Here is a 15,771-nt window from a genome sequence, read left to right as displayed (position 1 = left end):
CAAAAAAATTGTTATTAACAAAATAATCACAAGTTAATAAATTTAATCCAAATCAAACCACTCACAAATAATTCTCGGCTAATTGCTGCTCCACATGTGGTTTAACCGGCGCATAATCTTTACCAGCAATCATTGTACTGCAATGTTTTTGCATGTAAGCAAGTGTAAAGAGTTCATTTTCATTGAACGAGCGCAGCCCAGGCATCCGATGACGTTGCTTCAATCGTAAATTTTCATACGTGAGACCCTGATCAATGCTTGCGCCAATTATTGGGCTCCCCGTATCGATTGCCTCTATAAAGTTGGTTTGTGCTCGTGCAGCAATTTTGGCGGCACTCAAAGTGTAATGGAAACTTCTTAGCGCATGCGCAGAAAGTTTATTCAATTCGTGAGTAGATGTTTGCGCTTTCGTAGTGTGTAATAGGCAGTTTATATCGACTTTGGGTAAATCAAATTGAGCTGATAAACTTTCATTGGTCAATATTGAGTGCTCAGCTTTGTATTGTTCAACAAAGGTGTAAATTGAATCGATCAAAACCTCCAAAATATCAGTGCCAATACGTGCAAAATTAACGGGACTATAAAGAAGAAAGACATGCAACGGCAATAATTAAATTTAAAATAATGGGTTTGCCTTTAAATTTCAGAAAAGAAGCAATTTGAGCTAAAGGACGGAAATCCCGCGCTAAGAATTGTATTTGAGCAAAATTGTGTAAACAAAAAATTAGGGCTTAAGCGCTCATTTAGGTTTGCAGCGTCTTCAAAGCACGTACCGATGTTGTGTGATGTTCTCGTAAAGTATAATAACAGTAGTTACAAGGGAAGCGCAGGACGTGTCCGCTGTGTTCGTTTTGGGGTGAGAAAGAGTTGCCGCCATCCGCAACAAGGCAAGGTTTTTCAATATACCATTTCAATAGATAATAGGGGGACTCATGATAGCATATAAACTTATAAGGTGTAAAATTATATCCATTTACACACGCTGTTATATGAACGCACCTAGTAATACTCTTGATAAACTTGATTGTTTTTCAGCTGTATTATTTCCAAAAAAATTTTTTGATTGTTATACAAATTAAAAAATACCAAGATTAAGTGAAAAATCAAAACTAAAACGCCTTTACTTGCTGATGTTGGAGATTTTTGATGAAAATGCCGTCTGTAATGTCTGCAAGGTTGCATTCCTTTGAGTTTACCGCGTTTACACAATGAAATGTGCGCGTAAATTTATACAAATTGTGTAAATGATTTTTCATACAAAATTTGACAGCTCCTGCGTAAACTAGATAAATTTATACGTTTACACACTTTATAAGGCATTTATACGGTTACATGAGTCCCCCTAATGCGGCCGAAGTGGATAAATACTTTTTGTATGGAAAACAAAAAGAAAATCGATGACTGCCAGCGCAATGGGGCGTATCAGAAATAGAGCGTATAGAAAAAAAAGTTGAAAATGTAACCCTCGGGTTGGAATACATACTTTATAGGGAATTCAAAAAATAAGAGAAAATAAATTCTTTGGCACTCTGGATAATAGGTACATGCCTGGGACAAAGCAACATGAAATTTTAGAAGCAAGTTTTTTCAATTAGATGAAAATTTGTCTAAGCGGCGTCGCCCCTCGGCAGTGTTTGGCAAGCACTCCGAGTGTATTTCTGCCATGAAAAGCTTCTCAGTGAAAACGCATCTGTCCTGCACATGCCGTTCGGAGTCGGCATAAAACAAATAAGTCCAGTCCCGCCGATTCGTAGGAAAAATTAAAAAATAGCACCACACAAATTGGAAGAGAAGCTCGGCCTGAAATCTTTTCGGAGGTTATTACGCCTTACATTTATTTTTTAACACTTTGGCGATTTATTTTCGTTTGCAAACTGACGTCTCGTCAATAAATAATGCCACAGCGTGCGTAGCTACGGAAATTAATGAAATGGGCGTGGGTTTTGACCCCGCACTGCTTTAAGGCTTCGAGTCAGTAGTATGATATAATGAAAACGCCTTTGAGCCCGACTTACCAGCGGTTCAGCTTTAGGCAGTTTTTGATGTCAGCCATTTTGGCCTAATGAAAACCAAGTACTAGCGACTCCTTCACTGCTTGGTGTAAGGTCAATCCTACACCATTAAGTAAATGCCGACAGTTGAAACAATTATAGTAAGTAGATATAATAACGGCAATACCGATAAAAAGTACAGTTACATTTTCAAACTTACATAGGATATCTGTAATCGTAGTAATCAGATGCGGCAATGCTCCTTGATATGATCAACATATTTAATATATTGGAATACCTAATGGACTGCGGCGACTGTCTTGTGTACATCTCGGAAACAATACTACAAATAAAATAGAAAAAAAAAACAGATAATAAAGGAACCAAATTTGTATATACAGTTTACATACGTATCCACAATATTCATAGCTTTCAATTTGCTTTCCATGCGCACTTTTCGAAAACTCCAAATCGACTCTAAATGTTCAACGAAATACAAATTGTTCAATAACAGCTCATTGTAGTAATCCTTTATGTAGGACTTTTCGGTAATTGCTTCCTCGGGTATGCCAATCTGTAGGCGCATCGTGATTAACTACATAATTGATAATGAGGAAATCAAAGAAGTACTTTTAACTATGAAACAATTTGATATGGGAATTATTTTTACCTTGTCTATAATATAGCTCTTCACTCGTTTTTCAATCCAGTTTGCACGCTTAACTGAGTCTCTCAACTGGTTTTGTAAGCTATAAAACATGAGACGTAGAAATGCATCGTTTCCTTGTGATTTACTGGGATAGAACGCCGAATTTGATTTACCATGCTTGTAGTCTTGGGAGGCATATCGTTTGATCTGTCAAAAAAAGGTGGATTAAAAGAAATAGTTTTGATTAAGGAGGTGAAATTTAGAATATATATACATATATGTAGGTATATTTGAAACTGTGGCTGTTGTAATAACTGCTGCAGTGAAGATATCGGAAAAAATTCATATCAATAACATCATTAATCACCATTAACCTACGTTGCGATATCCTATCAAAGCATAAGAGGCGACACCTCAAGCATAAACCAAGATATGCGAATATACTCTCACTCAACACTACAACAGAATCGCAAATAAAGTTTGGCATCACGTGGAAGTTATTCACTCAATCTACAACTGATGGATTCTCTACAGCTTTTTTGATTTGCTCTCTGAAAACAATCTTCAACCGACCGCTGTAACAAAGCATATATTGCTGTTGTTGTTGTTGTTATATAGACGATAAAGATACTCCCCGAAGGCTGTGGGGAGTGTTATCGATGTTGATGGTCCTGTACGGGATATAGATCTGGTACGTTCCGGTAACAAAGCACCACTAAGGTACGCCCCACCATTTCGGGAACGATTTATATGACCACATTAAACATTCTAGGCCATCCCGCCCTCCCTAGTTCCATGAGGAACTTGTGGTTGCCATACCCTCGGCTGTTAATGAAACAGGATTCGCCATGGATAGGTGAGGTTGACAATTGGGTTGGAGAAGCTATATATTGCGCTACACAACCCCTTGAATCCATTTGGTATTTTAGTCGCCTCTTACGACAGGCATACCTACCGCGGATATATTCTAAGCCCCCTAACTCGCTGTGTAGCAATATGCGTCATACCCACCTATGTAATACACTTGCGGCATTACGCACCATGAACTTCTATGCCAAATACATTTTAGTAATAATCATATTACAATATTATACAACATAAATTATTGAACTAACCCAGCGGTTAGGTAACATCAATGGAATGCCGAATATGAAACCCTTGTCCGTTCACAGCTAATAAATTCTGCTTATTATTTATATACAACCAATAATGGGAATTAACCAAATACTCACATTGATCTGCTGACTTTGCAAGCATGCATACAAACCTACATGTATGCATAGCATTAACCAAATTACTCGCATTGATCTGCTGACGTTGCAAGCAGGCATACAAATCTACATGTATGCAAGCATGCATACAAATCTACATGTATGCAAGCATGCATACAAATCTACATGTATACAAAGCATGTACCAATGTACATATTTTTAGTTTATTAGTATTAAGATAATTATGAATGTATAGGTTAAGTAAATAACTATAAAAGGGAAAGAATTTATTTAATAAAGAGAATTAATGTTTGACTACCAAACTTTTCACATATTTTATTCCAAATCAAACATTTCATGGCGATCCTGCCAGCCTGATCTTTGATTAGCTGAAAAAATTAGCTAGATCTTGCTGGAGGAAGAATCCTGCCAGTTCAGATCAAAAAGGATCAGACTGCCCAGGATTCTGACCATTTGTAAAACAAGTAAAAAGTTTTGATTTAAAGAAAGGAAAAAGGAGAAAAAGGACATTTAAACAAAGCAGCCTTTAATGTCATTATGGCTGCACCCAAAAATCTAATATTGGCACCGCTGTAGTACAATTAAACTCTTGGATGTAAACAAAAGGTGCTACTATATGGCATCAATTAAGATATTATCAAGGAAAGCCGTTTTTCGACAAGGATTTGGCAAACTAAGTTGAAAAATATTTGGTGGTAACACAACGGGATCGAAGGACACCTTTCAATTGGCACAAGTTAACAACAAAACGAAACCAGAAACATTTCATGGCGAGATCGGAGGCATAACACTCGAGGCAATTAATATAAGTATATAAAAATTTTAGAAACAAATTAGGCGGCCTTTACGAACGCTAAACCATTAGCAAAAACGAGAGTTTTTGCTTAGAATTTTTTTTTTTTAAATAGGACTTGTAGAAAAAAAATGTAAAATTTAAACTAAAACAAAAGTATGTACGAACAATTTCCTTTGAACTTAAAAAAAAAAAATTGATCTAATTTGTTAAAATTTGAAGTAAAATTTTTATGGAAAAAAGAAGTAGGAGGAAAATTAAAAATTTCTTATTCGAAGAAAAGGCTAAAATGCTAAAAATCTTAAATTAAACTTTTATAAGAAAAAAAAAATTCAAGTAAATTGGAATGTTTAGGACACTTCTGTAAAATAGTCAATCAACTTCAGACAGTTCACCTATCCTCTAAAGAAAGCCCATAGAACATTTTAATAAGGTTTAGAAATTAAAATCACCATAACTACTAAAATGCAAAGAAACTGCTCAGATCTTCCTCTCTATTGATGGGACGAAAATACCCGACACACTAGGGACCTACCCAAAGAATTAGAGGGTTTAAAGAAATTATGGAAGATAATAGGTATGGAAAGGGAACCCACAATAGAGGACATTATAAACCCCACTACCAGGGAAGAGGAAATAATGCGTGTGATGACGAGAGTGTTCCCCAACGATGCCGAATGTTAAGTAGCTTCTGAAAAAAAATATATTAAAAGTTCGTTTAATACAAATAGATAAGAATATTTCCAAATATATTATAAACTACACTAAGAGAATTTTTTTTGGAATATTAAAATTTCTTTTTTAAAAAATATTTTTAATCAACAATATCCACAAAATAAAAAGTCATAAAGCAAAATATCTAACTTCTTATTAAAATTAGAAAACTTTCAAGATGTCTTGGTGGACAAAAATAGCCCAAGGCATTATGGTAGCCATAGCTGGCTACGAGGTAGGGAAAGAAAGCTCTGAAACAACAGATAGCAAGATAATCAAGTATGAGCCACCAACTAAGGTAAATACTGGAAATACTCCGAACATCCCAGATGTTTGGTTAGCAGTTATAGGTTGTGTATTCATGCTATTGATCATCACAATAGCTATGATGCTCAAAAACTATATGAAGCACAAATTTAGGCAGGTAAAACCCGCCACAACTCGTATCTAAGAAACACCAGTTTTTGCAACCCATTACCTAAACCAAACCCAAAGCTGTGGAAGAGCGATAAACAATTCAAATAAATCTCAAATAGTAAACCTAAAAATGTCACAATCGACAGTAAAGGCAACCCTGCTAAAGCTAACAGTAAATCAAAAATTCGCATAATTCTTTTGATGACTCCTGACAAAAATAGTCATGAAGCAATATAAAATTCTAGGACAGTGGAAATATGCAAAAACTAAGAACAAGAAAAATTAAAAAAAAAAAAAAACAGCCCATAACAACAAAAAAGAAAAGAATGAAGAAAAGTCACAAAGAGAACCTATAAAAATATAAGTGAAGCGCTATATAAATTTGCAGCAATAAGACATGTCGCGCTCCTAAAATGGTAGCGTAAGAAATACAAGCAACCTGATTGTAGATGATAAAACTGACTTAGGACAATTACTTATCAGGCTGTACACACGTTGTACAAATGCCGCCAGTCCAGGACTTGAAATTTTTAAGAAAAACACAGTTGTCCTAAGGAACAAATTGGTGAAAAATAATTGAATATTTACTCGAGTGGGCAAATTTAAAATAATAAAAGTAGGTACCCAAATTCTCTAAGATCAAACAATTGCATAAACCCAAAAAGGTTGTGAAGGTGACAAATCCCGGTATAAAAATAAAAATAAATTCTTCATAAAAGTCATGACGATTCTGTTTGGTGGCCGCCGCAGAAATCCACATGACAAATAAGATCAAAAATATTGCTGGAAAATAGGGAAATTATTAAAAATTTAAAGATACGAAAATTTTTTTTGCACCCACTGTACCTTCCACTTATCCATTAATAAAACTACCCCGCTCTTCCATCAGCAACCCCCTCTATTATATATACAATTTATTACAGATTTACCTAATTATGAAAAAAAATAAGGTCAAGTGAAAAAAATTCTTTTTTCCTTGAATAAAAATTAAATAAATACGATCATTTATTACCTAGGTCTCATAAGGTTATATTTTTACATATTAAGTTTTAGCCCCAATAGATTAGAAAATATGAATAGCAAAATTTTTTTACTCTAAGCCTAGGTAGATAAATAATAAAACTTATATACATAGAAAATTTTCGATAGGAAAATAATTTGCATAAGTTACTAAATAATAGTAGGATAAAAATGGTAGGAACTATAAAAATAATTTAGAAACTAGTAATAGAAGCAATAAATAAGGAATTAGTAGTCCATCTAAGATATCTCTTGGAAATAATCTAAAAATAAATATTCCAATCTACTCAGTAATAATTAGTATCTAAGCAATTGAAAACAAATCTTTTTTTTCTGCTTCATATTTCCATATAAATATTAGAAAATAATTTCAAAAAAAAAAAGAGGATTTTAGATGGGTCAACACATTTAAAATCCGGCTATAAAATATATACAATAAATACAATAAGTAAAATAAGTAAAATAAACATTAAACTTAAAATTTTGAAGGGATATGCATAAAATGTAAATAATAAAAATATCAAGGTCAGCAAATCAGAAGCAAAGCAAACAACATCTTTCACTTCAATATCAAGTTACAGTAAAATATCAAAACAATTGAAAATACGACAAAGAGTCTTATACAATTGTTCACAAAACAATTATATAAACCTCTTTTTCTAAGGCGGATGGTGTAGCATTATACGTCATACCCACCTATGTAATACACTTGCGGCATTACGCATCATGAACTTCTATGCCAAATACATTTTAGTAATAATCATATTATAATATTATACAACATAAATTATTGAACTAACCCAGCGGTTAGCTAACATCAATGGAATGCCGAATATGAAACCCTTGTCCGTTCACAGCTAATAAATTCTGCTTATTATTTACATACAACCAATAATGGGAATTAACCAAATACTCACATTGATCTGCTGACTTTGCAAGCATGCATACAAACCTACATGTATGCAAGCATGCATACAAATCTACATGTATACAAAGCATGTATACAAATCTACATGTATACAAAGCATGTATACAAACCTACATGTATGCATACCCCATTACCAATGTACATATTTTTAGTTTATTAGTATTAAGATAAGTAAAATAAGTATTAAGATAATTATGAATGTATAGGTTAAGTAAATAACTATAAAAGGGAAAGAATTTATTTAATAAAGAGAATTAATATTTGACTACCAAACCTTTCACATCTTTTATTCCAAATCAAGCATTTCAGCTGGGGGTATAATATATTGATGTCATTTTTAACCGCAGTTGTTATGATATGAATCATATGATGATCTCATATGATATGAATCATATGATGAGCCCATTATAACAGATGATATAAACAGGAATACCACGTTTCCAAGGAAACGAGAGTGATCAAAAGGGGGGCTTGCGAGGATCTTGCTATGATGTTTGCTACGAATAATAACCTACAACTACGCCCTTTTGGTTCAAACTAGAAGTTTGTGGAACCTTTTCAAAACTGTCAACTCTGCTTTCTGTCAAATTGTGGAGAGCCGAAAACATCTAACTATCTAAAAAGTGAATACAATTTCAATTGAGAAATAAGTGTTATCTCCGAAAGTCTAATATTACATTCACACTGCGCCAAAAAAATCGAGTTTGTGGACCATTTTGGAGTTAACCAGTAGGTATTGAATACTCGAGTTTATGGCGCAGCGTGATCATAGTGCTCAGCTGAACAACATAACAACAAAATTAACTATGTCATACTGACAGTAAGCATCATGACAAAGGTTAGTTTAGGTAAGGTTGGGGGACAAGGCCGAAATATAACTTTTTTAATCCAACAGTTAGGCCACCGATGGGTCCATGCACTAAACGATTTCTCTTCCATTCCTGCTAACCAGATCACATTAACCCTCTGACCGAATAATTTTTGCGTAGGATGTTGGATTTCGTTCCCTCCTATCCAACTCGTCTGCCGCCTTCAATATTCTGTGTACAGGTGCCCATATATGACTTATACTGAAAATGAAGGCTTAGCAACCTTCGAAATGGACTTCTCTTCGAAGTTACGGCAGTGTCTAAAACAATTTTCTATCTTCTATTCCAAAAATAAAAAAGGAATTTTTCCATAGTAGAAAATTAAAAAAACAATAATTATTATACATAAATATTTTTGTTATGGCCTTGAGCTCGAATCGAACCTGAAATCCTTTATTAGTAGGCCGATAAAACCAAACAATGCTGTTTCTAATTGTGAAAAACACTTGCAAAGTCTTTAAGCACTCATAGCCAAAATAAATGTCAAATTCTTCTTCTTATGCTGTGCTTGCAACAAAAGTTGGAAGTTTGTTACTTTTTCATGTCAGATGGCGCTATTTGTCGTTTCCTTTCTAATACATGTACACAGATGAGTAGATTTCATCTATCAATGCACGATGCTGAATCAAAAATCTTATGTGACGGGGCTATTAATCGGACTTGTATATGTGGACTTTAGCTGTTATTTATTAAAACCACAGATATTTATTATTTGATAGTTAACAAACCTTTGTAAGTTCGGCTGTTTGTTGCTGTTGTAGAGCATCTATTGCGAATTGCAACCAGTCGCGTACAATTTGCGAACAAATCATCCAGCGCGGATATGTTGCGGTGCGACCTTATTAATACACAAAAAGACATACATACATATAAGTTTATAAAATTAGTTTCATAAAAATAAATTTGCTATTAAGTAAATCTGCCACAGTAGCTTACCATAAATAGAATGATCAAAATTTTCAACAAGGTTGCGATACTCCCGCGACAAATGTGGCAAAAGATGGCGAGCCAATGCCCAAATAATGAAATTGTTAATCGGTCTAAATTGTTGAAAATTGTAATTTTATATGCTTAGTGACATTGATCCACATTTGATATAAGTAACGAAATACTATAGATTAAGAAATCTGTAAATCCTTAACTTGTTTACTTAACCAATATGCAAAAAAACTGAAAATGTCATTTATTAAAATGTCTGAAGTATATTCCGATTATGAATTTATGTATAGATGAGGGTAAAAATAAAATGTGTGCCTATGTTTTAGAAAAAGGAGCGGTTTTTAGTGCGAGTTTAAGATGTGGTCAAAGTTGAGATTAGTTGAACCTTGCCTACATTATTATTACTAGGCCTCGATGCACTGCGACCTTTATTTAAATATATACTTACTTACTTAATTGGCGCTTAGCCGTCTAACGGTTATGGCCGTCCAACAAGGCGCGCCAGTCGCTCCTTCGCTCCGCCAACCGGCACTAATTGGTCACACCAAGGGAGTTTAAATCGTTTTCCACCTGGTCCTTCCAACCTCTGCTTCCATAGGCGGGTTCCGATAGAAACACTTTCTTGGCCGGAGCATCATCTTTCATGCGCATAACATGGCCTAGCCAGCGCAGCCGCTGTGGTTTAATTCGCTGGACTATGTTGATGTCTGCGTATAGCTCTTCGGTACTCGCCATCGCCAACGCGTAGAGGTCCATATTTAAATATATATCTAATATCTATTCTAATATATATTATAAATGGGAAAGTTTGGATGTTAAGATGTTTGGATGTTTGGATGTTTGGATGTTTAGATGTTTGGATGTTTGGATGTTTGGATGTTTGGATGTTTGTCCAGACGTTTGTCTTTGTGACTCAATAACGCAAGAACGGCTGGACCGATTTGGATGAAATTTTGCACACATATAGCCAATAGTCTAGAAGGATCTACTAGCTATATATTTTTCAAAAGGGGCGTGGTCCCCGCCCCGTAGGAACAGTTATAATTTAATTACTATATTTTTTCGTCTTTGCGACTGAATCACGCCAGAATGGCTACACGGATTTTGATGAAATTTGGGACACAGACAGTAGTCTACTAGCGAAATTTTTTTCGAACATGGAAAGAGGGGTGGGGGTCCCACGACCCCTTCGAGAAATTATTTTTCATAATTTTTACACATTATAACTTTACGTATACTGGCCTTCACCAATATCACAGACTCAAGGGGTCAAATAAGTCGAGGGCTTACAAAGTAAGCAGAGACACCCTCCGCCCGCCCCCCTTTATCTCCCCCTCTGGTGTAAAATCCATAAATAGTTATAACTCAATCTAAATTTTCTCCTAAATCAATAGTTTTTGGTATCTGGTACATACAGAACGAGATCTAGATAATTTTGGAGGAACGATCAGTGGTCCTCTCCTCTACTCCCGCCATCCGCCCTCCATCAATTGTTTTTATTAGCACGCTTTTATTAGCTTTACCTGTATGTTTCTATCTAACTTTTTATTCGCTCCAATGCGCCTGCTGCCTTATTAACATGGTTTTATAATTAGCTTCACCTTATTTGTAATCCCGTAAGGGTCATATCGAGACCCTTCCGGGATCATTTCTGGATGGTTTTCGGGATCGGTCCGGGATTACGCCGGGGTAATTTCGGGACTTTTTCGGGACTATTTCGGGATCATTTTGGGACCCTTCCGGGATCATTTCTGTATTGTTTACGGGATCCGTCCGGGATCCCGTCGGGGTTATTTTGGAACATTTTCGGGACTATTCCGGAATCATTTCGGGACTATTTCGCGATCATTTGGGGACCCTTCCGGCATCATTTCTGGATGGTTTTCGGGATCCGTGCGGGATCTCGTCGGGGTCATTTCGGGACTTTTTCGCGACTAATACGGGATCATTTGGGAACCCTTTCGGCATCATTTCTGGATGGTTTTCGAGCTCCGTCCGGGATCCCGTCGGGGTCATTTCGGGACTTTTTCGCGACTAATACGGGATCATTTGGGAACCCTTTCGGCATCATTTCTGGATGGTTTTCGGGATCCGTCCGGGATCCCGTCGGGGTCATTTCGGGACTTTTTCGCGACTAATACGGGATCATTTGGGAACCCTTTCGGCATCATTTCTGGATGGTTTTCGGGATCCGTCCGGGATCCCGTCGGGGTCATTTCGGGACTTTTTCGCGACTAATACGGGATCATTTGGGAACCCTTTCGGCATCATTTCTGGATGGTTTTCGGGATCCGTCCGGGATCTCGTCGGGGTCATTTGGGGACTTTTTCGGGATCATTTTGGGGCTCATCCGGCATCATTTCTGGATGGTTTTCGGGATCCGTCCGGGATCCTGTCGGGGTCATTTCGGGACTTTTTTGCGACTAATACGGGATCATTTGGGAACCCTTTCGGCATCATTTCTGGATGGTTTTCGGGATCCGTCCGGGATCCCGTCGGGGTCATTTCGGGACTTTTTCGCGACTAATACGGGATCATTTGGTAACCCTTTCGGCATCATTTCTGGATGGTTTTCGGGATCCGTCCGGGATCCCATTAGGGTAATTTCGGAACTATTAGGGGATCATTTGGGAACCTTTCCGGCATCATTTCTGGATAATTTTCGGGATCCGTCCGGGATGCCGACGAGGTCATTTCGGGACTATTTCGGGATCATTTGGGATACTTACCGGCATCATTTCTGGATGGTTTTTGGGATTCGTCCGGGATCTCGTCGTGGTCCTTTCGGGACTTTTTTTCGACTAATACGGGATCATTTGCGGACCCTTTCGGCAGCATTTCTGGATAGTTGTCGGGATCCCGTCACGGTCATTTCGGGACTATTAGGGGATCATTTGAGGACCTTTCCGGCATCATTTCTGTATTGTTTTCGGAATCCTTTCGGGATCCCGTCGGGGTTATTTCGGGACCTTTTCGGGGCTAATACGGGATCATTTAGGGATCCTCTAGGGGTCGTTTCGTGACTTTTTCTGTTTTATTTCGGGATCATTTGGGGACCCTTCCGGCATAATTTCTTGATGGTTTGCCGGATCCATCAGGGTCATTTCGGGACCATTTTGGGATCATTTGGGGACCCTTCCGAGATCATTTCTGGATCCGTCCGGGATGCCGTAGGAGCCATTTCGGAATTTTTTGTTACTTTTCCGGGATAGTTTTTGGACCCTTCCGGGGTCGTTTCTGGATCTGTGCGGGATCCCATCTGGGTCATTTCCGGACTATTTCGGGATCATTTTGGGATCCTTCCGGAATCATTTCTGTATGGTTTTCGCGATCCGTCGTTGATTCCCTCGGAGCCATTTCGGAACCTTTTCTGGAGTATGTCGGGGTCATTTGGGGACTTTTTCGGGATCATTTGGGACTCTTCCGGCATCATTTCTGGATGGTTTTTGGGATCCGTGCGGGATCTCGTCGGGGTCATTTGGGGACTTTTTCGGGATCATTTGGGGGCTCTTCCGGCATCATTTCTGGATGGTTTTCGGGATCCGTCCGGGATATCGTCGGGGTCATTTGGGGACTTTTTCGGGATCATTTGGGGGCTCTTCCGGCATCATTTCTGGATGGTTTTCGGTATCCATCCGGGATCCCATCAGGGTAATTTCGGGACTATTAGGGGATCATTTGTGGACCTTTCCTGCATCATTTCTGGATAATTTTCGGTATACGTCCGGGATGCCGACGAGGTCATTTCGGGATTATTTCGGGATCATTTGGGATACCTACCGGCATCATTTCTGGATGGTTTTTGGGATTCGTTCGGGATCCCGTCGGGGTCATTTCGGGACTTTTTCTCGACTAATACGGAATCATTTGCGGACCCTTTCGGCATAGTTTCTGGATAGTTGACGGGATCCGGAACGGATCCCGTCACGGTCATTTCGGAAGTATTAGGGGATCATTTGAGGACCTTTCCGCTATCATTTCTGGATATTTTTTGGAATCCTTTCGGGATCCCGTCAGGGTCATTTCGGGGCTTTTTCAGGATCATTTAAGGATGGCTTTCAGGATTCGTCCGGGAACCCGTCAGGGTAATTTCTGGACTTTTCCGAGACTATTTCGGGATCATTTTGGGACCTTTCCAAGATCATTTCTGGATGGATTTCGGGATTTGTCCGGGATGCCCTCAGGGTCATTTTGGGACTATTAGGTGAGCATTTGAGGACCGTTCCGGCATCACTTCTGGATGGTTTTCGGTATCCGTTCAGATTCCCGTCGGAATAATTGCGGAACTTTTTCGGGATCATTGGGGTCCCTTCCAAAATCATTTCTGGATGGTTTTTGGGATTCGTCCGGCATCCCGTCGGGGTCATTTCGAGACTTTTTCTCGACTAATACGGGATCATTTGCGGGCCCTTTCGGTATCATTTCTGGATAGTTGTCGGAATCCGTTCGGGATCCCGTCAGGGTCTTTTCGGAACTATTGGGAGATCATTTGAGGACCTTTCCGGCATCATTTCTGGTTAGTTTTCGGGATCCTTTCCGGGTCCCATGGTTTTTATCATTTTGGGACCCTTTCGGCATAATTTCTTGATGGTTTGCCGGATCCATCAGGGTTATTTCGGGACCATTTTGGGATCATTTGGGGACCCTTCCGAGATCATTTCTGGATCCGTCCGGGATGCCGTAGGAGCCATTTCGGGATTTTTTGTTACTTTTCCGGGATAGTTTTTGCACCCTTCCGGGATCATTTCTGGATCTGTGCGGGATCCCATCTGGGTCAATTCCGGACTATTTCGGGATCATTTTGGAATCCTTCCGGAATCATTTCTGTATGGTTTTCGCGATCCATCGTGGATCCCCTCGGAGCCATTTCGGAACTTTTTCTGGAGTTAGTCGGGATAATTTAGGGACTCTTCCTGGATATTTTCTGGATGGTTTCTGAGATCCGTCCGGGAGCCCGTCAGGGTAATTTCGGAACTTTTTCGGGACTATTTCGGGATCAATTTGGTACCCTTCAGGCATCATTTCTGTGTGGTTATCTGGATAAGTCTAGAATCGTGTCGTTGTCATTTCGGGTTTTTTTGGGACTACTTCGGGAACTTTTGGAAACACTTCCGGGCGTTTCTGGATGGTTTTCGGGATCCGTCCGCGATAGCGTCGGGGTCATTTCGTGGCTTTTTCTGGATAATTTCGTTATCATTTTGGGATCCTATCAGGTTATCAGCTCATAAAGTTCTTTTTTTTACTCAATTACAAAAATAAAATGCATTAGACAGAAAAAAAATTTTAAACAGATAACTTTATAAGCAGGCTAACGTGAATAGCCCACATATTTCATTTTCTCCTTGCGGACGGGGCCGCGGGTAAAGGCTAGTATATTATAAATGGGAAAGTTTGGATGTTTGTATGTTTGGATGTTTGGATGTTTGTCCAGACGTTTGTCTTTGTGACTCAATAACGCAAGAACGGCTGAGCCGATTTGGATGAAATTTTGCACACATATAGCCAATAGTCTAGAAGGATCTACTAGCTATATATTTTTCAAAAGGGGCGTGGTCCCCGCCCCCTAGGAACAGTTATAATTTAATTAATATATTTTTTCGTCTTTGCGAGTGAATCACGCCAGAATGGCTACACGGATTTTGATGAAATTTGGGACACAGACAGTAGTCTACTAGCGAAATTTTTTTCGAACATGGAAAGAGGGGTGGGGGTCCCACGACCCTTTCGAGCAATTACTTTTTAATAATTTTTACACATTATAACTTTACGTATACTGGCCTTCACCAATATCACAGACTCAAGGGGTCAAATAAGTCGAGGGCTTACAAAGTAAGCAGTGAAACACTCCGCCGCCCCTTCCCCCCTTTATCACCCCTCTGGTGTAAAATCTATAAATTGTTATAACTCAATATAAATTTTCTCCTACTTCAATAGTTTTTGGTATCTGGCACATACAGATCGAGATCTAGACAATTTTGGAGGAACGATCAGTAGTCCTCTCCTTCTACACCCGCCATCCGCCCTCCTTCAATTGTTTTTATTAGCACGCTTTTATTAGCTTTACCTGTATGTTTCTATGTAACTTTTCATTCGCTCCAATGCGCCTGCTGCCTTATTAACATTACCTGCTGCCTTATTTAAATTACCTTCACCTTATTTGTAATCCCGTAAGGGTCATATCGAGGCCCTTCCGGGATCATTTCTGGATGGTTTTCGGGA

The 15,771-nt window shown here is 38.4% G+C and overlaps 1 protein-coding gene across 5 annotated transcripts in view; it reads right to left on the bottom strand.

Moving 5' to 3' along the window:
- goe (gone early) overlaps positions 1 to 15,771 on the bottom strand; it is a 235,801-nt gene that overhangs the window by 8,557 nt on the left and 211,473 nt on the right. For all 5 annotated transcript variants that reach the window (XM_067783105.1, XM_067783109.1, XM_067783107.1 and 2 more), the window contains 6 exons: positions 9,550 to 9,653; positions 9,342 to 9,451; positions 2,662 to 2,847; positions 2,402 to 2,586; positions 2,212 to 2,334; positions 66 to 578 (listed from right to left, as the gene is read on the bottom strand). In XM_067783105.1, coding sequence (XP_067639206.1) covers positions 66 to 578; positions 2,212 to 2,334; positions 2,402 to 2,586; positions 2,662 to 2,847; positions 9,342 to 9,451; positions 9,550 to 9,653 — 1,221 coding nt within the window. The remainder of the gene's footprint in view (positions 1 to 65; positions 579 to 2,211; positions 2,335 to 2,401; positions 2,587 to 2,661; positions 2,848 to 9,341; positions 9,452 to 9,549; positions 9,654 to 15,771) is intronic.

Source organism: Eurosta solidaginis, chromosome 4, assembly GCF_040869045.1.
Source record: "Eurosta solidaginis isolate ZX-2024a chromosome 4, ASM4086904v1, whole genome shotgun sequence".
NCBI lineage: Eukaryota > Metazoa > Arthropoda > Insecta > Diptera > Tephritidae > Eurosta > Eurosta solidaginis.
Note: the sequence above shows the minus strand (reverse complement) of the source record. Positions and strands in the feature narration are given on the sequence as shown.